Source organism: Ahaetulla prasina, chromosome 2 (genome assembly GCF_028640845.1).
Source record: "Ahaetulla prasina isolate Xishuangbanna chromosome 2, ASM2864084v1, whole genome shotgun sequence".
NCBI lineage: Eukaryota > Metazoa > Chordata > Lepidosauria > Squamata > Colubridae > Ahaetulla > Ahaetulla prasina.
In genome coordinates this window covers 177,845,071-177,870,530 of record NC_080540.1, presented here as the reverse complement: position 1 = coordinate 177,870,530, position 25,460 = coordinate 177,845,071, and the positions used below count along the sequence as shown (strand labels likewise).

Here is a 25,460-nt window from a genome sequence, read left to right as displayed (position 1 = left end):
ATATCATTCTATGACTTCTCCTGATGCTGAAAAACAGTCCTTAGACTGTTTTTTAAACATAAGAATAGCTTTCCAACAGGATGCTCAGAGGCTGACATTGTAAATTTGTACTTGACCCTGGTATTGGAACAGGTGGATCTGTATCACTGAATCTATAAAGATGCAGGAGGCATATATCCCCTCTGTTAAGTTCGGGAAGTAACGAGGCTGGAGACCAGGGTAGTGACAACAGCTCTTTAATATATGGTGAACCCAGCAACAGGCTGGGGGAAAAACCTCTCCTTTTATACAGTTCTGCTGGAGGCTTCGTCCAATCAGCAACGTGCTGATTTCCCGCTCAAATATTTAAAGGCACAACTGTTAATACATAACACTCCTCCCCTCCCAGAAAACACTTGGTCTTATTTACATATTTATTTACATGTTATTTTTCGACGTAGTCACGCAAATAACCTGGGCGTCTCCTAGTTCTTTCTGACCTCGCGGTTCAGTTCTGGGTGGTGTTTGAGCTGGTCGGAGGGCTGTTTTCTCCTCCCAGCTCTTTCTCTGGGCCATCGGGCTCTGGATTATTGGCCGACTCTTTTCTTGGCCATCCGGCCTTGGATTAATTTTGGAATTTTCCTTGCTGTTTCCCTCGGGGACCTGATGGCGTCGCTGGAACTCTGGGACCTCAGCTAAGTCTTGCGCCTCCCGGGTCATTGTCAGCTGTGGATTCAAAGTGGTATTGGTCATTACCTGTCTCTGTTGGTTGGTTTGGTCAGTTATTCGTTTCCTTAACTGATCTATGTGGCGCCGCCACATTCGGTTGTCTGGTAGCTCTACCACGTACGATTTTGGCCCTGTTACTTTTGTTACTTGTCCTGCGAGCCAACTAGGGCCGTCCCCATAGTTTCGGGCCCACACCCGGTCGCCTATGCTCATTTCTCTTGTTTTTACTAGCTCCCCCTTGTAACCCTCGGGTGTGTAATGGGGGTTCAAGCGGTCAAGTGGGCACCGGAGTTTTCGTCCCATTTGCAATTCGGCTGGGCTTTTTCCCGTGGCTGTGCTTGGGGTTCTGTGCTGGACGGCTAGGAAAAGTCTATTTTGTTTGCCAGTCACCTGGCTTGAGCCTGGACAATGCCTCCTTAGCGCTCCGGACGGAACGCTCTGCAAGGCCATTCGGCGCGGGTGGAAAGGTGCAGAGAGGGCATGTCGGATGCCTTCCTCTGCCAGGTACTCTTCAAACTGGGCTGCCGTGAATTGGGGCCCATTGTCGGACACCAGAGTGTCCGGCAACCCGTGAGTTGCGAATAGGTGGCGCAGGGTTGCGATTACTGCTTCGGCTGTGGTGGACTTCATAAGTATGATTTCTAACCATTTGGAGAATGCGTCCACCACCACTAGGAATGTTTGGCCGTGAAAGGGGCCAGCAAAGTCAATGTGGATTCTCGACCAAGGCCCTTGGGGCTTTTCCCATTCTCTGACTGGGGCTGTTGGGGGTAGCGGTCTGGACTCTTGGCAAGCTTGGCATTTCCCTACCCTCTCAGCAATCTCTGCGTCCATGAGTGGCCACCATACATAGCTTCTAGCTAACCCCTTCATCCTTACGATGCCTGGGTGACCCTCGTGGAGGAGGTCCAATACCTTGCCCTTAACTTAACAGGAATTATTACACGATCACCCCATAACAGGCACCCCCTTGAGCCGAGAGCTCATCACGTTTCTTAACAAATTCTTTGAACCGTTCGCCCGGCGCATGACACCTCTCTGTACCCAACCGGTACAGTCCTTAACACAATGTCGGTATGATGCCGAGCCACTTCCTTTGATGTGACTGGGCCAGAGTCCAACGAGTCAATAAGGAGGATGGGTGTCCCGGAGTGGGGTCTTGATCGCCCCTGGCAGTGGGCATCGGCTCAAGCGTCTGCATGCCCACTTCTTTTCCCGGTCGATGCTGCAGCTTGTATGAGTAAGCGGCTAAAATATAGTCCATCGGGTCAAGCGTGGCGAAAGTGCCACAGGCGTTGGCGGTCGCCAGCCAGTAATCCCAATAACGGTCTGTGGTCAGTCACGATTTCAAAATTCCGCCCAAAGACATACTCATGGAATTTTTGACCCCTGATACAATGGCTAATGCTTCTTTGTCTAATTGGCTGTAGTTCCTCTCTGGGGAGGACATCGTTCTAGAGTAGAACGCTATAGGGGCTTCTGTGCCGTTTGGAAGTCTATGGCTGAGTACAGCCCCACCCCATAAGGGGACGATCGCAAACCAGCACTAGGGGTAGTGAGTCGTGATATTGGATGAGCAGGCTATCACTTGAGAGCAGGTTCTTTACTGCTTCAAAAGCCCTATTTTCTGACTTTCCCCAAGACCAAACAGTATTTTTCCTAAGAGCCTATGCAGCGGTTCCATAGCAGTTGCTTTGTTCTTTAAAAGACCGCGTAAAATTAACCAATCCCAGGAATGCCTGCAGCTCTGCTTTATTTTTGGGCGCTGGAGCCTTCCTAATTGCCTTAACCTTGCTCTCAGTAGGGTGAATTCCTTTCTTGTCTATCCGGTAGCCCAAGAAATCGACCGATTCGACCCCTATCTGACATTTATTTGTCTTGACTTTTAATCCGGCTGTCGGAAAATGCTCAAGACCTTTCTTAACCGCTCCCCAATTCCTCCATGTTTTCCCTGAAATTAGGACATCATCAGTAGGAACTACCCTGGGAGCCCTTGCAGTAGTCGTTCCATCAGGTTTTGGAACAGCCCTGGTGCCACACTAACCCCAAATTGCAATCGGGTGCACTTGAATGCCCCCTGTGCGTTACAATCGTTTGGGCTTGGCTGTGCGGGCGTCTACTGGCAGTTGTTGGTAGGCTTGGGCCAAGTCTAACTTTGCAAAGACTTGCCCTTGCCCCAAGAGTGCAATAAATGTTGCACCACGGGAACCGGGTAGCGCTTTTCTGTAAGGCTTTGTTAAGCGTCGCCTTGTAGTCAGCGCAAATTCTAATTGACCCGTCCGATTTGATGGGGTGACGATTGGCGTCTCCCACTTTGCGTGATCGACTGGCACCAAAATCCCTGATTTATGAGCTTGTCCAGCTCCTTATCAATTTTGGTTTTAGGGCAAAGGACTCTCCTCGCCTTAAGCCTAATGGGGGCTACCTGGGGTCTAAGTTGAAGGAAATAGGGGTCCCTTGTACTTGCCCAGGCAGTCCTTGAAGACATCTTGAACTCGTTAAAGAGAATGTCTTTCAAATTGCAGTCACTTCTGTAGATGCCAGTCACTCCCATGCCCAGGGCACGAAACCAGTCTAGTCCCAACAGACTGGGCAGAGTTCCTTCGGCGATCGTGATGGGCAGGGTCTTTTGTGAGGGCCGTACTCGACTCGGACGGAGGTGGTCCTCGAACAGGGATGCGATTCCCTGGTAGTCGTGCACTCGTAGCCGCTGTGCTTGCAGGTGGCGCTTGCGACGGACGGCAGCGACTTCGCCAGGGTGTCCCAGGACATGATGGTGATCGCTGATCCGTGTCTACTTCAAGCCTGCACCGTACTCCCTCGATCTTGGGCTTTGTGAAAATCTTCTTTTCCACTTTGGTTGGTAGTGACCTATGACCACAGTCGTTTGGTTAGACTTGCGCCTTTCTTGTTTGAACCAATCGCGGGCCGCCTTTCCGGTTCCGCGTTTTGATTGGCGATTTGAATTTTCGGCGGGAAGGTTGGGCGCTCTGCAAACCTGAGCTAAGTGTCCTTTCTTCCCACACCGCCGGCATGTTGCGTCTTTAAACCTGCAGCGTTGGCGCTGATGCTGCCCTCCGCAGCTTCCGCACCGTCACGGTCCTCAGTGTCGCGTTTCTCGGTCCGGCAGACCCTTCCTCATCCTCGCCTCACCTTCGGATTCGGACTGAATCTCCTCCTGGTGTACTGGCGTTGGCTTTGCGCTCGCCTTGGATTGAAGAGGCTTTTGCAGAGTCTCTGCTGCTTTAGTAGACATTTCGTGTGCTCTGGCCTCGTCCAGGCGGTGGCTAGTGTCAGGTTGCTCTGGCTAGCAGTCGTCGCCGTGGCGGATGTCCTTGACCCCTCGGATGAGTTGCTCGAGTAGCACTGCTCTTAATAGTACCCAAAACCTGCTTTATGGTTGGGTCACCACTGAGAGAAATGATACAGATTAGGGTAGTTGTTTCATTGTCCCTATAGTCCGTAAAGCAGAGTAAAAAGTATTATCTGCCCTTTTAAAATGTATTTTAAGCCCAGCAATGCTATATTCATCTTACAAATAACTCTCCTTGAAAGCTCATGTGTTTTCAGCTTTATTTGGAATACTTACATGACAATTCTATTGAGTCAGACAGTGTTTGGAGATTAGCAATCCCCTTTTAGCAGTACTGAGTTCATATGTCTTGTTAGGTCACAACTTCTTGTGGTTTATTGAACAAATTGCAAGTCTCAAAACACACTGAGTCTAAACCAAACTTAAGAACATTCTGATTTATCTCCACAGAACTTTCCACTGAAGAGAAATGTCTGGACTCTAGGACTTCTGTAGTCGCTGGGTAATCATATTACTGAATCCTTCCAAACAAATTTCCTATTATACAGAAAAATAGCGTGTCAGGGAGAAAGCCTGTAATATGTCTGTGGACACACTACTTCGGTTTTTAAATTAATTTTCTTATTTGGTAAAGTACTGAGCTTTGTATACCCCATTTGCAATCTGATTCACACTCTCTGCTAAGCCATAGCACCATTTGGTGTTGCCTCTGCATGCTATATACAATCCAGCCATTGGGGCTTCTGAATCATGGTTTATGATTTAACATATGGTGAGAACCCAGCCAAATGTGGTTTGTTAAACAAACCATGATTAAACAAGCCATAGCTTAATCCTAGAGACATTATATCCTTGTATAAAAGAACTGGCCCAGGCTAAAATTCAGGTATCTCTGGGCCTTATCTATTCAAGATTTCCATGTTAACCCCAGGAAACAATTAATTTCCCCAATGAACTAACAGTACCTAATCCTGACTTTCTACTGCTTAATCAGGTTTGTATTGTTGCAGTCTGAGTACATCCATAGGTAATGCATGCCTGAAATCACTGTGCCCACAAGACAACATATCCCCAATTTTGTTCTTCATTTAAAGGGAAAGTAACATGTTGCAAAACCAAAAAAAGTCCATCTTTTGCCCCATTTTTATTTCTAAGGACACTTCCATATCCCCCAGAAGCATTTTTAAAAATAAAAATAGCAGGTGGCTACAGCCAAATGCTTTGTTTTGGAAGGTGCTTCCCCCACACAATTTTCAGAATAAAAGGGAACGGTAAGTTCAGAGCGGTGATACAGAAGCTAAAGAAGGTGGCAGGGATCAAACTCACCAGTTTGCCTTTGGATAATTTAGTGTTTTGTGGCTGCTCATACAATCCACCCTCGTGGTTACGTTTTTGTGAATAGGAAAGCCTGCCCATGGCAATCATTTTGTTAAGAGTGCACGTCACTTTGAGATGTGTTCACCAGCAAAGAGAGGTTTACCCCCATGGCCTAAGAAAAGAGCTCTCTCCAAAAGAATTTCTTACTGCCTCATTTTAACCCTGATTTTGAGCCAATTGCTGCTCCTGTCCTCAGATAGTTCATAGTTATATAGCTCCAAAATCTGAAGGATGCCAAATTTATTAGGTTTAGGAAACTAGGGTAAAAAAGGTAGACTAAAAAGGCCTTTAAATTATGGTTTTTGCTGTTTGTTTATTGTATCTTGGTCTGGTTTTTGGAAATGTTTTAATGTATTGTGTTATATAATAGTTTTAAATGTTATTTTGGATCACCCATTTTTTAATTCCTATTTGCGCTGTGGACATTTTAGTGTAGTTTGATTTAGTTTAGCTCTCCAAGAATCTTTTGACTGAAGCTGATAGAAATTAAATCAATCAACCAATTAACTGATTCATTAAGTGAGGAAGCCTAATTAAGGTAGTCCCTCAAGAATGGAAAGAAAAATGACCAGCATTGAAGTGGATAGATTTCATTATAAGGGTGATGCACACCCTGTTTGAAAAGCCAGGTTGGGGACAGATTTCCAAGAATTTCCACCTCTGTGGCTGCTATAATATATAAGCTGATCCTGAACTGACAGCAACAGTTATGGTAATATCTGCTCAAATATTTAAAGGCACAACTGTTAATACATAACACCCTCCTTCATTGTTTGGCTTCTTCCACAAGTGGGGATAACATGTGGGTATCATTAATGAGAACAGTAACAGTAACAGAGTTGGAAGGGACCTTGGAGGTCATCCAGTCCAACCCCCTGCTCTCGCAGGAGACATGTACTTGGCATTTGAACCGCCGAACTGTGGACCCTTCTGATCGACAAACTCAGTGTCTTAGCCACTGAGCCACCTAGTCAGGGTAGGTGGTGACAGTGCTCACAGGGTATTGTGAGGTATCTGCTATTCTTACACATAACTTTTCTGTGGCCTTTCCACTCTTTTAGTGTTGATGTGCCTCCTTGGTGTTAGGAAAAGCTGCATTCATAGAACAATCTATTTTTGATTTGGTATGAGATAAACAATAGAGGCTACATTTGTGGAATACGCAAAGCCGTACACATGCATGCATAGACACAAGGCAAAGTCAAAATTAACTAACTTTAGTATATTGTGCCTATGCAGCCATTGGATTATAGCTGATCAGTATGTTTTGGAAACCCAAACACTGAGCTTGTCTGACCAGATTTAAGGGTGGGGGAGGGGGGGATAATTCTTTATCAACACACTGACATTCTTGGAGGTCTTTTTCCTCTTTGAACTGATTAGTAGTACATGAGCAAGGTGATACATGTACTCTGTAAGGCACCAACCTAGAAAGCAAGAGGCCATGAGTTCATGTTTCGCCTCAGCCATGAAAGTCAGCTGGGTGACCTTGGGCCAGTCACTCACTCACAACCCAGCCCACCAAACCAGGTTGTTATTGTGAGGAAAATAGGAGGAGGAAGGTATCTTGGATTTGTTCACTGCCTTGGGTTATTTGTAAAAATAATAAAAGGTGGGATATACATAAACAAAAATTAGATCAGTGTTTTTCATGTACATTGGTTGGGGAATTTTGGGAGTTGAAATCCATATATCTTAAATTTGTCATGTTTGAGAAACACTGAATTGATGGTCTTTCCCACAGATGTTCAAAAACAAACCAATATCCCCAACATATCCAGTTCTAGTCAAGTTATACAAACATCCATATGAATATTTTTTGATCTGCTTAAAAGCAACCCATGAATCCAGGGGTGAAATGCTACCAGATCGGACCGGATCGGGCGAGAAAGGAGCGGAGATTGGTTCTGGTTCGCCGATCCGGTAGCAATCGCTGGCTGGCCACGCCCCCAAACCAGTCCACGGCCCGCAGTCCAGCCTTCGCAACCTGAACACCGGAACACCGGGAAGGCAGCTCACCACCTGCTCGCCCTTAGGTCAGGGGCCGGGGCCGGGGCCCATTCCCCGAGGCCCTAGAGCCACCGCCTGCCCCAACCAGGTCAGGGAATGCACCATTCCCCGACTCCGGCCTTTCCCCGGAGCCGCCGCCTGTTCTTCTTTCGCCCACTTGCTGCCCACTCACCGCCTGTTCGCCCTTTGCCTTTGATCAGGGCCCAGGGATACCTCATTCCCCTGAGACCCCGAAGCCAACCCCTGCTTGCCGCCTGCCTTCACCGGGTCAGGGAAGGCACTATTCCCCGACACCAGCCTTGCCCCAGAGCCGCCTCCCGCTCTTCCTTCGCCACGCAGCGTATACTTACTTTCTTCCAGCGGCTGGCTACCAGGAAAGACAAGCATCCAAAAGTTACTGGAGTCCCTCTCCTTGAATATGCCGCTGCCATTGCTGCTTGTTTCATGCACCAGCTGCACAAGCGCACACCGTTTATTTCATTTATTTATCAGCGGCAGGTTGGATGTGCGCGTATTCATAGAACAAGGTGGCATATTCAAGGAGAGCAACTCCGATAACTTTTGGACACTTGCCTTTCCTGGCAGCCAGCCGCTGGAGGAAAGTAAGTATATGCCGCGTGGTGACGGAAGTGTGGGCGGCGGCTCTGGGACAAGGCTGGTGTCAGGGAATGGTGCATTCCCCGACGCGGTTGAGGAGACGGCGAGCAGGGAGCGACTCCGGGGCCTCAGGGAATGGGGCGTCCCTGGGCCCTGGCCTCTGACCAAAGGCGAAGGGCGAGCAAGCGGTGAGTGGGCGGCAGCTCCGGAGAAAGGCCGGAGTTGGGGAATGGTGTATTCCCCAACCCCGTTGAGGCAGGTGGCAGCTCCGGGGCCTAGGAGAATGGTGCATCCCTGGGCCCCGGGCCCCGACCCAAGGTGAAGGGAGAACAGGTGGCAAGTGGGTGGCAAGCGGGCAGAGAGGCTGCAGCTGCAGGCATCTCGCAAAAAGAGAAAAGGCAGAATAGAAATTATTTTTTCCCTACTGGGTTCTGTGGGCGTGGCTTGGTGGGGGGGTTGTGACTGAGTGGGCATGACTGTGAGTGACATTGAGTTGACCACGCCCACTCAGTCACAGGACACACCCACCCACCAAGCCACACCCACAGAACAGATAGCAAAAATTTTTAGATTTCACCCCTGCGTGAATCCTAGTTTCCTTGGAGTTATTATGCCCTTTTGCTAAGGTCATAACCAAATCAGCCTAGGAGGATTTATTTCCTATTTCTTTATTTCTAGTTGCCATAAAACCACCATTAAAATGTTTTGACCACCATTAACTCTGAAACCTTACAACTACCAGGTAACGAGTTACCTCTAGATTAGAATGAGCTGCCCTGAGGCTGAAGGAATAATGATTTATCTAAGGTAATTCTCTGAGTTCACAGCTGAAATGAGATCTGAACAGGAGTCTCTTTGATTCACAGTTTAGTCTTCTAATTAAAACTCTACATAATCAATCTTTAATTAATTAGTCTTGGGCCATTTCCATGATAGCATATCACAGTATACTAGAACTACTTCATGAAGCCAAAATAAATTGCATTGTAATTCAGCATGATTTGCAAACTCAGTTCATTTTGTGTTAATTACCAAACCGTGGTTAAAATGGTTTATCACAATAAATGGATTAGGTGAATGTATATGTAAATTACGTAAGACTATATTTGATAAATTTTAGGATATTTTGCATAATCTGGTTGAAGATGCCCTTTGTAACCTCTCTATACAATATAGGAGCACTTTCCTAAAAATGAAATATGCATTTCAAAAGACAAATTCCTTGTGTGTCCAATCACACTTGGCCAATAAAAAATTCTATTCTATTCTATTCTATTCTATTCTATTCTATTCTATTCTATTCTAAAAGTGCAAGCAATTTAGACCTAAAATATCAGATTAGGATGGAGGTCAGGATATTTTTCTTTCAGGCAGAAAATCCAAGCAAGGATGTTAACTGATTAATTGAAGACCTCAATTTAGAAGAAAATAGGTGCTCTTACAGTTCCCTTTCATTTTACCTCCCACTCTACTGCTCTTAATAGTACCCAAAACCTGCTTTATGGTTGGGTCACCACTGAGAGAAATGATACAGATTAGGGTAGTTGTTTCATTGTCCCTATAGTCCGTAAAGCAGAGTAAAAAAGTATTATCTGCCCTTTTAAAATGTATTTTTAAGCCCAGCAATGCTATATTCATCTTACAAATAACTCTCCTTGAAAGCTCATGTGTTTTCAGCTTTATTTGGAATACTTACATGACAATTCTATTGAGTCAGACAGTGTTTGGAGATTAGCAATCCCCTTTTAGCAGTACTGAGTTCATATGTCTTGTTAGGTCACAACTTCTTGTGGTTTATTGAACAAATTGCAAGTCTCAAAACACACTGAGTCTAAACCAAACTTAAGAACATTCTGATTTATCTCCACAGAACTTTCCACTGAAGAGAAATGTCTGGACTCTAGGACTTCTGTAGTCGCTGGGTAATCATATTACTGAATCCTTCCAAACAAATTTCCTATTATACAGAAAAATAGCGTGTCAGGGAGAAAGCCTGTAATATGTCTGTGGACACACTACTTCGGTTTTTAAATTAATTTTCTTATTTGGTAAAGTACTGAGCTTTGTATACCCCATTTGCAATCTGATTCACACTCTCTGCTAAGCCATAGCACCATTTGGTGTTGCCTCTGCATGCTATATACAATCCAGCCATTGGGGCTTCTGAATCATGGTTTATGATTTAACATATGGTGAGAACCCAGCCAAATGTGGTTTGTTAAACAAACCATGATTAAACAAGCCATAGCTTAATCCTAGAGACATTATATCCTTGTATAAAAGAACTGGCCCAGGCTAAAATTCAGGTATCTCTGGGCCTTATCTATTCAAGATTTCCATGTTAACCCCAGGAAACAATTAATTTCCCCAATGAACTAACAGTACCTAATCCTGACTTTCTACTGCTTAATCAGGTTTGTATTGTTGCAGTCTGAGTACATCCATAGGTAATGCATGCCTGAAATCACTGTGCCCACAAGACAACATATCCCCAATTTTGTTCTTCATTTAAAGGGAAAGTAACATGTTGCAAAACCAAAAAAAGTCCATCTTTTGCCCCATTTTTATTTCTAAGGACACTTCCATATCCCCAGAAGCATTTTAAAATAAAATAGCAGGTGGCTACAGCCAAATGCTTTGTTTTGGAAGGTGCTTCCCACACAATTTTCAGAATAAAAGGGAACGGTAAGTTCAGAGCGGTGATACAGAAGCTAAAGAAGGTGGCAGGGATCAAACTCACCAGTTTGCCTTTGGATAATTTAGTGTTTTGTGGCTGCTCATACAATCCACCCTCGTGGTTACGTTTTTGTGAATAGGAAAGCCTGCCCATGGCAATCATTTTGTTAAGAGTGCACGTCACTTTGAGATGTGTTCACCAGCAAAGAGAGGTTTACCCCCATGGCCTAAGAAAAGAGCTCTCCAAAAGAATTTCTTACTGCCTCATTTTAACCCTGATTTTGAGCCAATTGCTGCTCCTGTCCTCAGATAGTTCATAGTTATATAGCTCCAAAATCTGAAGGATGCCAAATTTATTAGGTTTAGGAAACTAGGGTAAAAAAGGTAGACTAAAAAGGCCTTTAAATTATGGTTTTTGCTGTTTGTTTATTGTATCTTGGTCTGGTTTTTGGAAATGTTTTAATGTATTGTGTTATATAATAGTTTTAAATGTTATTTTGGATCACCCATTTTTTAATTCCTATTTGCGCTGTGGACATTTTAGTGTAGTTTGATTTAGTTTAGCTCTCCAAGAATCTTTTGACTGAAGCTGATAGAAATTAAATCAATCAACCAATTAACTGATTCATTAAGTGAGGAAGCCTAATTAAGGTAGTCCCTCAAGAATGGAAAGAAAAATGACCAGCATTGAAGTGGATAGATTTCATTATAAGGGTGATGCACACCCTGTTTGAAAAGCCAGGTTGGGGACAGATTTCCAAGAATTTCCACCTCTGTGGCTGCTATAATATATAAGCTGATCCTGAACTGACAGCAACAGTTATGGTAATATCTGCTTATTGCCACAATCATGTCTATACAGCAGCGGGAACTGAACAGCTCGCATTTATCTTGCATCCTTGGTAACTTTTAGTTAAATTATTCAAAATATTTTTTTTGTGAGCACAACTTCATCTCTTTGTAGCATTGACTTATACAAGGGAAGGCAGTTTCCTAAGAACTATATGTGGCCCAGAACATTTTAAGTTTCTTGTTGGCACATTCTCCTTCACAAATTTAGTTCGGATATTTTCCCATTCTGTCAAGTCTTCGCAAATATAAATTCTGAGGGGAACCTCTCATCTTGCCTCGGGTTACTGTTAGCGCTGTTGCCTTTCTTTCTTAAAAATTATTACCAAAAAATGGTCAAACTGGCTTAAAGACTGGAAGAATGGGAAGCTGAGCTCAGAATCAAATTAAGCAAAGCGGCAGGCGAAGAAAGTGGGCGGGGCTTGGGATGACTCAGAGCCTAGCTAAGCCATAATCAGTGTCAGGAGCCATGTTCCAGTAAGGCATATTTGCGGAGGCCCTCACCGTTACTAAAGGATGAGTAACAGAAACAGGGAAGGATCGAAGACCAGGGCCTTAGGTTGATAGCCATTTTGCTTGCCACAGTTTGGCAGCCAGCAAATCTCTTGGGCTCCATTTAAACTGATAAGTTTTTCTGACCTAGAGAAGCACTGTTCCTAGGCAATTCCTATTCACTTTACTTGGGAATTTACTTGGATTGGATCTTTTGGGCAGTTTGTAAGAGCAGGAGGGAATGCTGTCTGGATCATTCTCGTATCAAAAAACCAAAATGCTGTGACAAGGATAGCCTTTTTGCTTAATCAATACAATCTTGTGTTTGTCATTGTGTCGAAAGGTCAGATTTCACACACATACACACCCCACACACATCTCCTCCTGATAGCAGAGTTGTTCCGTCGTTATGGAAACAAGGCACACAGAATATTTTAGAAACATCAAATGTGCTAAAATATAATGAGTGGGAAGCCAGAAGATAATCAAGTCTCACCCAACATGAAGGTGTGTATGCATATTGGATGGTAAGGAGAAAAACTATTTTCCCCTAAATATGATAGGTAGCTTTGCTGAACTATCTTTTCAAGCACTTATCAAATGGTCATTAGGATGCCTGAGAAGCCATTGAAGAACTGAGGAGCCTCTGCCCAGTCTGGGACCCACTGGTCTAAAGTTAAGAATACTGCAGACTCTAGGTCTTACAATGGTTGACTTACAACCATTCAATAAGCAACTTGTTACAACTAGGTCATCGAAAAAAGTGATTTAGGATTGGTCCTCACACTTATGACTGTCAAAGCATCCTCAGTCACGTGATCAAAATCGGTTGGGTGGCAACTGGCATATATTTATGACAGATGCAGCATTCCAGGGTCAAGTGATGGCCATGCGTGACTTCCCAGCCAGCTTCTGACAAGCAAAGTCAACACCCTCTCAGCTATCTTTCTAAAAACAAATCCTCAGAATGTAACTATTCACTTCTCTGGTGAAAATATATACTCTAGTGCAGGGGTGTCCAAACTTGGTCCCTTTAAGACTTGTGGACTTCAACTACCAGAGTTCCTCAGCCAGCTTTGCTGGCTGAGGGACTCTGGGAGTTGAAATCCACAAGTCTTAAAGGGACCAAGTTTGGACACCCCTGCTCTAGTGAATGCTACTGATGAGCAGCCAATGACTTAATTAAGAGTTCATAAAATTATTAATCTCCAATGCTTGTTTCCAGTATTACTACCCAAATAACAAGCCCGTGCCAATGTAGTCTGTCACTTCTGCAGAGGGAAACTTATTTACAGTCCAGAGGAAAAAAATATTAGTGGGCATCCTGTTTAAATTTACAGAATTTATGAAATAATCATCCTTTGACTACCCTGAGAAACAGCTGAAAATTCCTTAAAGTATTTAAAAAATCGCATAATATGCTACATGTAACAAAGACAAATTAATGGGAATATTGCTTCAGTAAGAATAATGTTACATAATCTGCAAATTTTTGATGCTTTGGTACATATTACTTGGGAAGGATGGGGAAGTCATGAGATACATTACCATGCTAGGGCTTACTGAATCTCCATTAATTCAGCCTAATTTTGTGATTTACAGTACTGAGTGAAAAAAATAATATAACTCTGCAATGTGTGTTGAAAGGTCCAATATTTTTTATATTCTTTAACATCTTTCTTGCACACAGTACATTTAGATCTTATTGGCTGTAACACACAGCATGATCATATTGTTCCTATAGTTTATCCGGTATATAGTGTCTCTTGTGAACAAAATCATGAATTGCCATAACCGGTTATATATTGCATAATATAGCCCTGTGGGCAAGAAAGAAAAAGACAGAACCTTGAGGGGGAAAAAGAAATTAGAAATTAGCAGCAACAAGAAAACATGTCATTACTAAAATGTTTTGAATGCTAAGTGGGGCTTATTTTGTTTTGAATCAGATATTCCTATTTTAGACAAACATAGAAACAGAGCAGTTAGCACAAGTCTAACCAGTGGCGACAGAAATTGGCAAATACAATTTTAGGCTACATCAGTAGAAGTATAGTTTCAAATCACAGGAAGGAATAGTTCCTTTTGTACTGTTTTATCAGATCTCATTCCGAAAACTGTGTTAAATTCTGGCATCACATTTGTTCAGAGGCCTAGGAAACCAAGTCATATAAAGCACCTGGAAACATTTAGCCTTGAGAAATCTTGAGACGTGATATGGCAATTCTTCACTTACCTGAAACAATGATGCATAGGTCAAAACCTGTTCTTCAGCATTCCAGTGCTCTTGTTGGAATAATATATCTAAGTTACATCATAGTAGATCCCAAATGAGAGTGACAAAAATGTTCCTAACACTGAAAGCAGCTGGAGAGTACTGTAGAGCAGTTAGTCAGCGAGAAAGCCAGTTTCTCTTTACTGCATGTCTTCTTCACCGAGAGGCACTCTGGTAATGGTAGCATTTCTGCACTAAGCAGATTCTATTGTATAAGCAAATACGAAGAATTATGGAAACAACTGAACCCTCCTCCTGGCTTCTATAATGGCAGCAGGAAAGGGGAGATCAATCTCTAAGGTTAATGCCTCATTCCTAAGGGCTGGAAACTTGATGATTTTAAAATAAAAAGAGGAAGTGGCAACATCTGTCTTTTGCAAGAGAAAAATCACTATAAGCCACACAAGGTTTATGTACAATAAGAATATTTTTATCCCAGATAATTTTATTACAATCCAACAATTCTCAAAAGGATTCACATATAGATCTGTTGTACTGCATGGGGTACTGTTGGCAGTGTTTCTCCTCTTTCATCTAACAAAATAGCTTCTATCAGTGACAATCAAGATGCCATAATTTCATAAAAAAGAGTTTCCTTTAGTTGAGCTTGATTTCTGGTATTTTCAGAGACATGATCATGTTATTTTCTTAGGAAAAATATAAAGGTGATTTGCCATTACCCTTTAATATCCTTCAATTTTCTGGTGTTAATATTAGCCAGATTTAATTTTATTTATTTAACTTTTCAAGATTGGCTTAGTAGGCTGGTTGCTGTACTTACTATTATAAATACTGGTACTGTACACATGTGCTGTGAAATTGCATAAGTCCACAGAAGTCCAGAAAAAGTACTAAAAGTATTATTAAGGGACACTGTTCAACTGAGAAGCTCAATTTAAGTTTTGTTAAAAGAACGAATTTCAATACTTTGCCAGGAAAATGTGTCTGAAAAATATGCTACCTCCACCAACCACAGGGATGAGTAAATACCGTTTCCTATGGTTAAGGAATAAGGCTTCAACAGACCCAAAAGTTCCTTTCCCCTCCCAATTATTAGCAAAATCAGGATAAATTACAATGGAATCCGGGGGGAAAAGCAGAAAAAAATACAGCTACGAACATGGTGGACCTGGAATTGGCTTTCCTGGGAACATCACTGTCTTGCTAAGTATAAAGTATCTGCTTTTGGAACAGAAAAACTTGGAATAAAATACAATATGATAATGCCTTTGATTGCCAGGTCACATCAGAGATTGTCGTTTAGACCATCAGTGCTGCTGTTATTGGCAAAAAAAAATAATACTAAGTTGCAAGGCTGCTCAGCTTCCAAGAGGAAAGAGAGAGAGAGAGAGAGAGAGAGAGAGAGAGAGAGTTTCAGACTTTCCTCCCAGCACTGTTTGCACAACGACCCTGTTAGTAAATTGCTTCTGGCCCCAAAAGATTCATCAGCACTCACTCAAGATCTGAAGCTTGCAGGATTTATGGGGCCATTGGGGCTGGAGGAGAATGTTCAAGAAGCTCAGTGACTTTGGGCCAACCTTGGCACCTCCTAATGAAAAGAATTAATGCATTCCGTCAAGCCACAACCTCACCAATCTCCCCTTCCCATTGCACCTTTGGCAAGGAAAAATCAGAACAGAGAACGGAAGTGAAATATTTTAATTTCAATCACACACAAAAACACACACGATATCAGGCTAAAAAACGAGCAAAATCTGGAGCCACGCTTTAGGTGACAGCTTGGCATGAGAAGAATTCTCATGAAACCACCATTATTTTGGTCCTATAAAGAGTTTTATAAAGAACAAAGTAGGTTACACTGGAGAAACAAGATTTCTCCTTTCCTTTTCTCCCGTACAGCAATGAGATGCTGTCTTTTAAAAAGAGGGATGAGACAGAACGTAGCTTTGCAGCTACAGTTTTAGAGAGAAGGGAAAAATCTGTCATTGCAGACACAAAGATGACGGCCCCCAATCTAAAAGTGGTGCCGCTTTGTCTTTAAACATTTAGGTTATTTTCACCCCTTGCCCAACACACACCTGCTAGCAGTTCCATAGGAGAAATAAAGGGCAGGCAATGTTTTAAGGCCTTTGTAGGAGGGAAACAACAACAGCAACATGGGACTAGTAGAAGGTAAAGTTGGAAAAAATAAGCAGAAGTTCAGTTTCTTCTGTGTCTACTGCTCACTGGGATTTGGGTTGGCATCAGGATACTTTGTGAGATCGAAAGTCAAGACTTTGCTGATGACACAGTCTCCTTGCTATTGGGGGAAAAAAAGAAAAATGGTACAATATATCATCCTGTTCTTGTTCTTCTACAGCAGCTAGATTCAAAATCAAATATGAAGATAAAAAAATAAGTAGTCCTTGAATTGCAACTTTAATTGGGATGGGAATTTCCATTACTACGCAAAGTGGTTGTTAAGCAAAATATCATGTGACCACACCACTTAGCAACAGCAGTTCTAGCAATCCTGCTTGTGGTCATTAGGGAAGGACCACACGATTCCCCTGCCTTGGGCACTTGATCAGAGGCACTGAAATGGATGGAACTTGAGGACTGGTTGTAGTTACCATTTTTTCTTTCATGTCATGACTTTGAATGGTCACTTAATGAAAGGATGTAACTCAAGGATTACCTGTACATTCATTTTACAGAAGGATTTCTTGAACCAAAACAGGCTCAGCTTTTAAGATTTGTTCTTATCTTTAATTTAGGAAAAAGCCTCTGGAGAGAGAGGAAAGGAATAGGATTGGTTCCCCACCCCATAAAAAAATTCTGGTTGGAAGTGTCATATTTATTTTTATATCCCACCTAGTTTTCTTTCCTTAATAAAAGAAAAAATCTTACTCCTTCTTATTTTGGTCATCACTGTTTTTCCTCAATGCTCACAGCTTTTTTTGAAAGGATATTATTCAGGGAACCTCTATGCAAATTAGAATCCCAGCATTCTCTTGAAGGGAGGTTTGTTCACAAGAGATTCCCACTACATCGTCCCTAGGCATTGCCTTTGGTTCCCAAAATGCTTTCATCTTGCTTTCTAGTGGGGCTGCCTTAATATGAGATCTCAGAAGTTTCAATTTCATTCAAGGGGAAAGAAGCATAATATTGTAAGTAATACTATCTGAGATATATCTTCCTCCACTATCCACATTCCTACCTCAGGGTAAACACCAATGAGACTCTCAGCCTTGGTGTAGAACTCCTCCTTCAGGGAAATAACAATGGCTTGGAAGTTGCAAGTCGATTGTTCCTTGATGTAATTGGCTACCTGTTTGGAAAAGGGGGGTGGGGAGAAAAGGGTGAATTGGCAGCTGTCCAAATCTTTCCCATGGAGGCAGTAAAATTTGCTCATCCATTCAATCCTACCAACCTTTCCAATGTTGGTATTATCCAAAGCAGCATCAATCTCATCCAAGACAAAAAATGGAGCAGGCTTGTAGCTGGGGGACAGAAATGGCAATCACATGAATGAGTTGCTTCAATGGCAATAAGCCTTTTTCCCCCCCAACTAGCTCTATCCTGTCCACGTTCACCTGCAGTAGAACACCATTTTCAAGATAGAAGATTGTCCTACCAGTCGCCATGTTAAGATACTCCCTTTGTAGGTGCTTTGTACATACAAAGGATTCCCATATTCTAGGCAGGGGACCAGTGCAAGGGAAACAAAACAAAGCAGCTTGCCCTGTTTTCTGCTAACAGAGATATTGGCCACACAACATGTTGGGTGAAATGGACAGAAGGATATTGTGACACCAGTCGGAAGAAAAAGCGACCAGCTCAGATCTCCTAGGTCAGCCCAGTAGTTCTCTCCCTCCTACGATATGCTTTTCCTGCTGTCGTGTTTCCTGTATCATGCCTTTACGTAATTACAGAAGCTGCCCACAAACACTCATATATCCAACCTCGTCACCATACTGTGGCTATGCGTATTCTACTCTCTTTGCCCCCCTCCCCAGAACTACCTAGTTATCTCACCTCTCATAGTCTTCTCTGAAATTTTCCTTCTCCTATAAATTTTGATAGCCTTCAGTTTTCCTGAGTCCACTGCTGAAGACTAATTGGCCTCTTCATGGCTACTATCACACACATTAGGTGGAGCTTGCAACAAAAATCACAGCCTCACCTAACCCTTCCTGCCTAGCACACCCAGCCACCCTCCAGCAGCCAAATGAAAGGATGTAGCTGTTCCTCTAAGCATGGAAAAGGACTTCTTTGTCTAATAAGAAAATAAGTAAATGAGAGGGGGAAGAGGCTAGTCATTTAAAAAATGAATTTATTTTAACTGTTTTATTCATTTTTGAAAACAAGAGGGACAGAATTAGCAGGAAATTTCCAGTAAATGCAAAAATGATAACATTCTGTAACCTGAATAAATTCCTTTTTACATATAAACCCAATTTTTCAACTACATAAAAATCTATCTAAAAGAATTTCTCAAAATTACCATGTAGCTATGTAGCTATTTTTTTTTTCAATCGACAGGTATTAAACTACAATTTCTATCGGCAAGGTGATTGCAGAATGTTTTGATGTTAAAAAAGGTTTGTCATACTCAAATAGCTTTAGATCCATTGATATAAACCAGGGATGCATTTATCCTGTTGATCCCACCCTCCAAATCTGAATCTCACGAAAGGAGTCCCTGGAAACTATGCCAAGGCAAAGATTCTCAAAATGTGGCACCTATCTTTTGGGACATCTGGCGATCTCAGTTTTGTGCCCAATGTGGCTACAAACTTTTCTTTGTGATCTCCAAAGTCTCTGCCTCATGGGACACTTTTGTTTGTGACTGGACATGTTATCCTGGCAACTAGGCAGGGCAACATTCCATAGCACCTGTAATGTCCACATCATGTGACCTCTGCATCTATCTGACCTGTCAAAGCACATTCTCCGGGTTTATACTTCTCTACAACAGAAAACAGTTTCGGCTAAATGGCTAAAATGTAGACCCACCAGAAAATGTACACCCTTCAAAGTGTTTAAAGAACAACGAGTCATCTCTACAATTCTGGTCTTCTCACCCCCCACCCCACCCCTCTACTAATGTTCCAAATCTCAAATCTGGATAATTCCAACTCTAACCAGATCTTCCTTCACAGCGAGTTTGGCCTCACCTGTGAATAGCAAAGAGCAGAGCTAAAGCTGCCACTGTCTTCTCCCCACCAGACAGATTATCCATTGGCCTGAAGCGTTTGCCTGGAGCTACGCAATTGTAATTGATGCCATCCAGGTAAGGCTCTTCTGGGTTCTCAGGACCTAAAAAGGCCTGCAGGGGGAAAAAAGGAAGATATTGAGGGAGCCCACCAAATACCTTAATAACAAAATATTTATCATTTAAAGTATTATGAAATTATAACCACACCTAAGAGGGAAAAGGGAAGAATGCATATACATGGTCTATTTCCAGGAATAGAGGATGTTCGTGGGGTTCCACGTTCAGAAGATCAAGAATTGTGACATTATTTTTTTCAAGGAAGGTATTAACATTTGTACTCATTACAGTTGAAAAAAACCCCACCCCTTCATTATATCATCACTGATTGGAGGGCAAGAATGAGAGCTGCACTTATTTCCTTCTCTTCACAAACAGTGATGCTATTTCAATATAACCATTTATGTAGTTCTTCAGGCAGCAAAAGTTACAGGCAAAAATAATTGGTTCTGCACAATTAGGACTCTGAGAGAGGGGATCAGGCTGTTGCCAGGTGCAAAAACTGGGGCAATGACAACACAGGGGGCAGCAAATCAAAGCCTCACTCTTGGATAAATATTACACTTTGCATATGAATGAAAGAACAGCCACTAGCCTTTGATCTGTGTTCTGTGTGTTGAATGACATTTTTGCAGACAACTCTGTTTGCAACTGGAAAGCAAATTTGCATGAATCCAATTTTTACCTGACTCCCATGAGAATGAAATTTTGATGTCCAATTTGCAGCAAGCTGGCTCTCAATTACACTCTTTCCCAATCAAAAATTGGCTATTTAGGGAAAGAAAACAGAGTGTTTGCATGAACAGACACACAAACTTGCTGTTTGTTGAAAGTTTCATTCCATTTTAAGACACAGCATTCATTATAATTATATTATAATTATCATTATATAAGCTCCGACCCTGTGGAACGAACTTCCCCTCGGACTTCGACAATTACCTGACCTTAGGACCTTTCGCCGCGAACTTAATACTCATTTATTTCGTATGGCTGGACTAGCCTGAGTTTTATTTTTATTGGATGGGTTTTTAAAATTTTGTGATTTTACGGGGGAGTACGTTTTTTAACATTTTGGGCATTTAAATTAGTTTTTTAAGGGATGTTTTTAATTATTGTGTGTATTTATATTTTATCTGCCTGTTCACCGCCCTGAGTCCTTCGGGAGAAGGGCGGTATACAAATTAAAATATTATTATTATGATGATGATGATGATGATGATGATGATGATGATGACTTATGAAATGTTGAGCCATAATAGACCTAAGGCAGAAATATATACCCGAGGCCTCAGGATCATATGAATTCCCTGAAATCCTTAGACGTAGCCCTCACTTAACACAAAAAATCTTTGACCAATGGGAGAAACTATTACATAATTAAATAATGGAGAGTAATCTTATCAGCCACATTGAATTTAGTTATACTAAAATAAATAACAACTCTTTTAATTTTTTTCCCTTGGTCCCACCTACTCACATGTCAAATAGATCCATGACCCACAAAAGTTATGTACTCTCCTTCACTAATGTACTGGATTGCGTTTATACTTTGATTCTGAAGAAGTGCTGAACTGTATATTTGATGTGGAGCTCAGCTTCTTCAGAATCCCTGACTTGCAATTTAAAAAAAAGAGATGCAGAGGTTTTTACTTTTATGGCTGAAAGGATCTGCTTTAGTGTCTGAACGCTGTCTGCAAATGCACAAAAGAAAAAAGTGCCTCTGTAAAAGAGTGGGTATATGAAGCATCAGGGCCTTACTTGCCTCTCCAGACCAGAATAGTGCAAAAGAACATCTGTTGAAAAGCATGATGTAACTTAAGCAATTATGCAAAATCTGCACAATTAATGTAAGTCACAGAATCCTGCTTTTTCTTGATGCAGTTGTTGGATGTGCCGGCATGCAGCCCTCTTCCAAATATAGCATCCTCACCTGGGCGCTGCTATTTCGTGACAAAGCCTTGTAGATCTCATCGATGTTGGTAGCTACTGACTCAAAGCAGAAGTTGAAACGGTCAAAGCGCTCCTTTTTTATCTGCTCGAAGGCCTGCTTGGCTTTCTTTGCACGTTTCCGGGCAGCCTCAAATTCTGGTAGAAAAAGGAGCAAGCATAAATCATCCCATCTTTTCAGCAAGAGGCCAACCATAAAATTGGGCATCCCCCAAACTGATGCCCTTCTGAAGCACTGGATATAAAGATGCTTGCTAGAAATTATATGGAGTTGCAATCCAACACCAGGACGGCATCTGTTTGAGGAAAAGCCGAGATAGCTGAGAGTATAAAAGTGATCTGGTACCATCAGAGGTCTCCTGGAACTTGTCCCTCACACTTTCCAGCTTCTCCATGGCCTTCATGTTTGGGGCAGCAATTCGCTGTAATATGCTCTGTTGCTCATTCAATTTCTGTTGTAGTTGATTCATCTCCTGTTTGATCTCATCTTCAGACTGAACGTCCTTCAAGGAGAATTAAGAGAAAGTAGTTCTGAGAGTCAGAGAACCAGCTTTTGTAAAGGAACACAGCACTGGTCTTTCACACCCAGAATGTAAGACAGTTCAAACAATTCTCGCAACGCTAGAGCAAAAGACATTGTAACTCTTTAGGAAAAGTGAATTACTAGTGAGTCTTACAAGTTGCAACCTCATCTTTCCTTTCTCTCAAGCACTGGAATTTCTGAATAAGTTCACTCTCATCTTTTAAGCCATGGTGGTAAGAAAAAGATAACTGAGACTCTACTTTTAGAAGTAAACAGCAGTTATATATGTGGTAAAAACTCCTGGTTATTTAAAATTAAAGACTCTTAAATTTATCTTTTAACTATTCTTTTTGAAGGTTTTTTACAAAAGGTACAGCTCTAATCAAATGTCAATACCTTCACAAAACCTAACAAATACAAGGAGATGTCATGAGCAATAAAAAAATGGACTCAAGTTGTAGCTGCTTTGATGTCCGAAGGCCTTTGAGGTCCGATCCCTTTATCCCCTCAATAGTCCAAGACGCAGTATACCCTCTTCTTCTGACTATTCATCTTCTATGGACATCTAAAATCCTTGACCCTTGATTGATCTTTTGCCTTCAACTTGTTATCTAATGTTGCTATCTATGTCATGTATCGGATATCTTTTTTTTTTTTTTTTATTATTCAAAAAGTTTTTATTAGTCAAAAAAGGTTTATACAAATACATATCAGGTATGGTAAATTTTCATTTTTCTTATCTAAAATAAGAATTTTACTCAAATTTTTTAACACATACAACAGCCATAAGGCAAGCAGGTGACACGAAGTAGCTAAGTTTGCAAATTTTAAATACGTAATAAAGAAGAGTCAAGAATAAACAGAATATCGTACAAAAGAGAATAAGGAAAACCAACACAATCCCAAATATCTTTATCACTTCCTAGTTTTGGATCTCAGAACTCTGGGTTCAGCCTGACCCAACTCCAGGGCCGCAACAGCGGCAGCCGCTTCAGCCCCATGATCTATAACCTCCCCTTCTTCAAATCCTGGGTCATCTGATTCCAGGAAGGCTTTGTGTTCCTCCACATAGGCCGTAGCCTCCATAATTGTACTGATTTTTTCGTAATGCCCTCCCGGAAAATCATCAATCCCTCTGGCATCAGCCATCTGAAGCCCACTCCTTCTGGTACAATTTGCTTGACAAAAATAATATTTCTTTCTTTTTCACGTACCTGTCTGGGAATCTGCCTCAGAATGGCTATCTCCCTGCCCCTGTAAATCAGTGCCCCACTCCTATGTTTTCTAAAATTTCATCTCGTCTCTCTTCTCACAAATTTGACATGAACCTCTCTGGGAACTGCATGCGTGCGTGCATATTGCGAATTAACTCTATAAACTCGATCCACATCCCAATTCATGAAATCAACACCTCTCCCAAGAAATTCTCCCAACAATTTAGTCACAACATCTCTCAAGCCTTCTTCGTCCACTTCTTCCAAATTTTGAAACCTAAGGAAATAAGACATTTTATCCATCTGTGGTCAAGCACAGCATTGCCTGTCGTCTCCTCTCTTTTCTGCACTGCCGCATCTCACCCTCAAACCTTCCACTTTCTGCTTGTTTTCTGCTGAAACTTGTTGAGTATCCTTTAAATCCTTTTGGATAGTCACAATTTCTGCTCTTATTTCATCAATTTCTTGTCCATATTAGATAACTTTTCCAAAATTCTCTCCATCTCTCCAGAAGTTGGTCTCTGACCTTTTGCCATTAAGGAAAAAAAAATTACAAAATCCTCAGGCAGGCACAGTATCCTTGTAATTTCCTCCGGATCCACCAGGGGGCACTCACAGGAGCAACGAGTCCAGAGTACAGTTAGTCAACCAGGAAGCCCAAGGGAAGTGATGTCATCAAAATTCTCATAGTGAAGGCGGAAGCTGGACGCCACCACTGTTCCCCAGAAGGAGGGGGGGCCTCAAACCTTCCCTCCTAAATTTCTCCATCACCTCTTCTCTCCAGAGCTCCACAAAACCGGTAATCTTCTTATTTTAAGTTCTCCTCTCTCCAGAATAACTCGTGCTCCTTCCAACCGCAGGGGAGAAAAAACCCCCCCGCACTCCGGAGCACTCCACTCACGTTTACCGATATTCCCTTCCCTTCTCCTCCTCAATTCTTCTCCGTGCCCTGTTCACCACCAGGCTGCTGCAGTTATAAATCCAATGCCCCGGTGTCACCGGGCACAGCGGCCCAGGCGACGACCAAAATAATGGCCGCGGCCTGTGGCCTCCGAACCCCGCCGAGCCTAGGACGCGCCAGCATCGGTCCCCACAGTCCTGTATGTCGGCTGGGAGACCCCTGGCGAGCCGTCCGTGCGGCAGGTGTCCTTTTCGGAACACCTGGCCCCTGAGGGCCTCGGCGGCGGCCGGATTCGGGCGCTGGAGGCAGGAGAAGCCTTCCAGACGTCCGTTGCCGCTGGATACCGGAAGTCGTCTCCCATGTATCGGATATCTTATGGTCAAATCCAACTATATTCCTGTCCAACCCCTGTATCCAGATGAGGAAGCATGTTTCCTTTGCACCCTCAAGATGGTAATCCTGTTCCTTGCCTTCCTGGTAAACATCTTAACAAACAAGTCCTAATGTTTAACTCAGCTTGAAACTACACTCTTTGGCCTTTTGCATACAGCATTCCCATAGGTGGCTATTAATATGATAAACATCACTTATCAAAAATCCTACAGATGACAGGCAACATAGGATGAACCTTACACTCTTCAAAGTAGGCTGAGGTTTAAATATGATTGTGGATCAGCCTCCATGATTCCCAGCCAGCATTTGGAAGGGATTATGAAAGACTGACGCCCAACACATTTAAAAGACACCAGGCTGGAGAAGGTCACTCTAATCCTTGGGATTAGACAAATAGGTTTTTAGGAGACAAACACTACATGCTCCACAATACTTTTCTTTAATCAATTCTAAAGCTTTGTAAGGAACTGTAAATCAGCTGCAATAAACATCCTTTCTTCTGGCCATTTAATAAATTATAAAGCCTAACATTCTGATCAGGTTTTACTTCAAAGTATAGCAATAAAAAGATAATTTAGAGACTTCATAATTTTATAAAGCTGAATTTCTTGTTTCGTATGCAACTATTTTAAGTACTCAACAGCACATTAAGAAAGTCTGCTTGCACAAAAAGCCTTTCTCCTACTCTTCTCTCTAATCATTAGGCCCTTAAGACTTGCTCTAGAACAGCGGTCACCAACTGGATTACTGCAATGCTCTCTACATGGGGCTCCCCTTGAGGAGCACCCGGAGGCTCCAGTTAGTTCAGAACGCGGCTGCACGGGTGATAGAGGGAGCCCCTCGTGGCTCCCATGTGACACCTCTCCTGCGCAGACTGCACTGGCTACCTGTGGCCTTCCGGGTGCGCTTCAAGGTTTTGGTAACTATCTTTAAAGCGCTCCATGGCATAGGGCCGGGTTACTTATGG

At 42.5% G+C, this 25,460-nt stretch overlaps 1 protein-coding gene across 1 annotated transcript in view; it reads right to left on the bottom strand.

The window, feature by feature from the left end:
• Nucleotides 1-15,941: 15,941 nt before the first annotated feature.
• Nucleotides 15,942-25,460, bottom strand: part of SMC1A (structural maintenance of chromosomes 1A) — a 32,337-nt gene continuing 22,818 nt past the window's right edge. Inside the window, exons 20-25 of the mRNA XM_058173497.1 lie at nt 21,809-21,965; nt 21,446-21,600; nt 19,418-19,569; nt 17,671-17,740; nt 17,458-17,568; nt 15,942-16,557 (exon numbers count right to left, since the gene is read on the bottom strand). Coding sequence (XP_058029480.1) covers nt 16,474-16,557; nt 17,458-17,568; nt 17,671-17,740; nt 19,418-19,569; nt 21,446-21,600; nt 21,809-21,965 — 729 coding nt within the window. The 3' untranslated portion in view covers nt 15,942-16,473. The remainder of the gene's footprint in view (nt 16,558-17,457; nt 17,569-17,670; nt 17,741-19,417; nt 19,570-21,445; nt 21,601-21,808; nt 21,966-25,460) is intronic.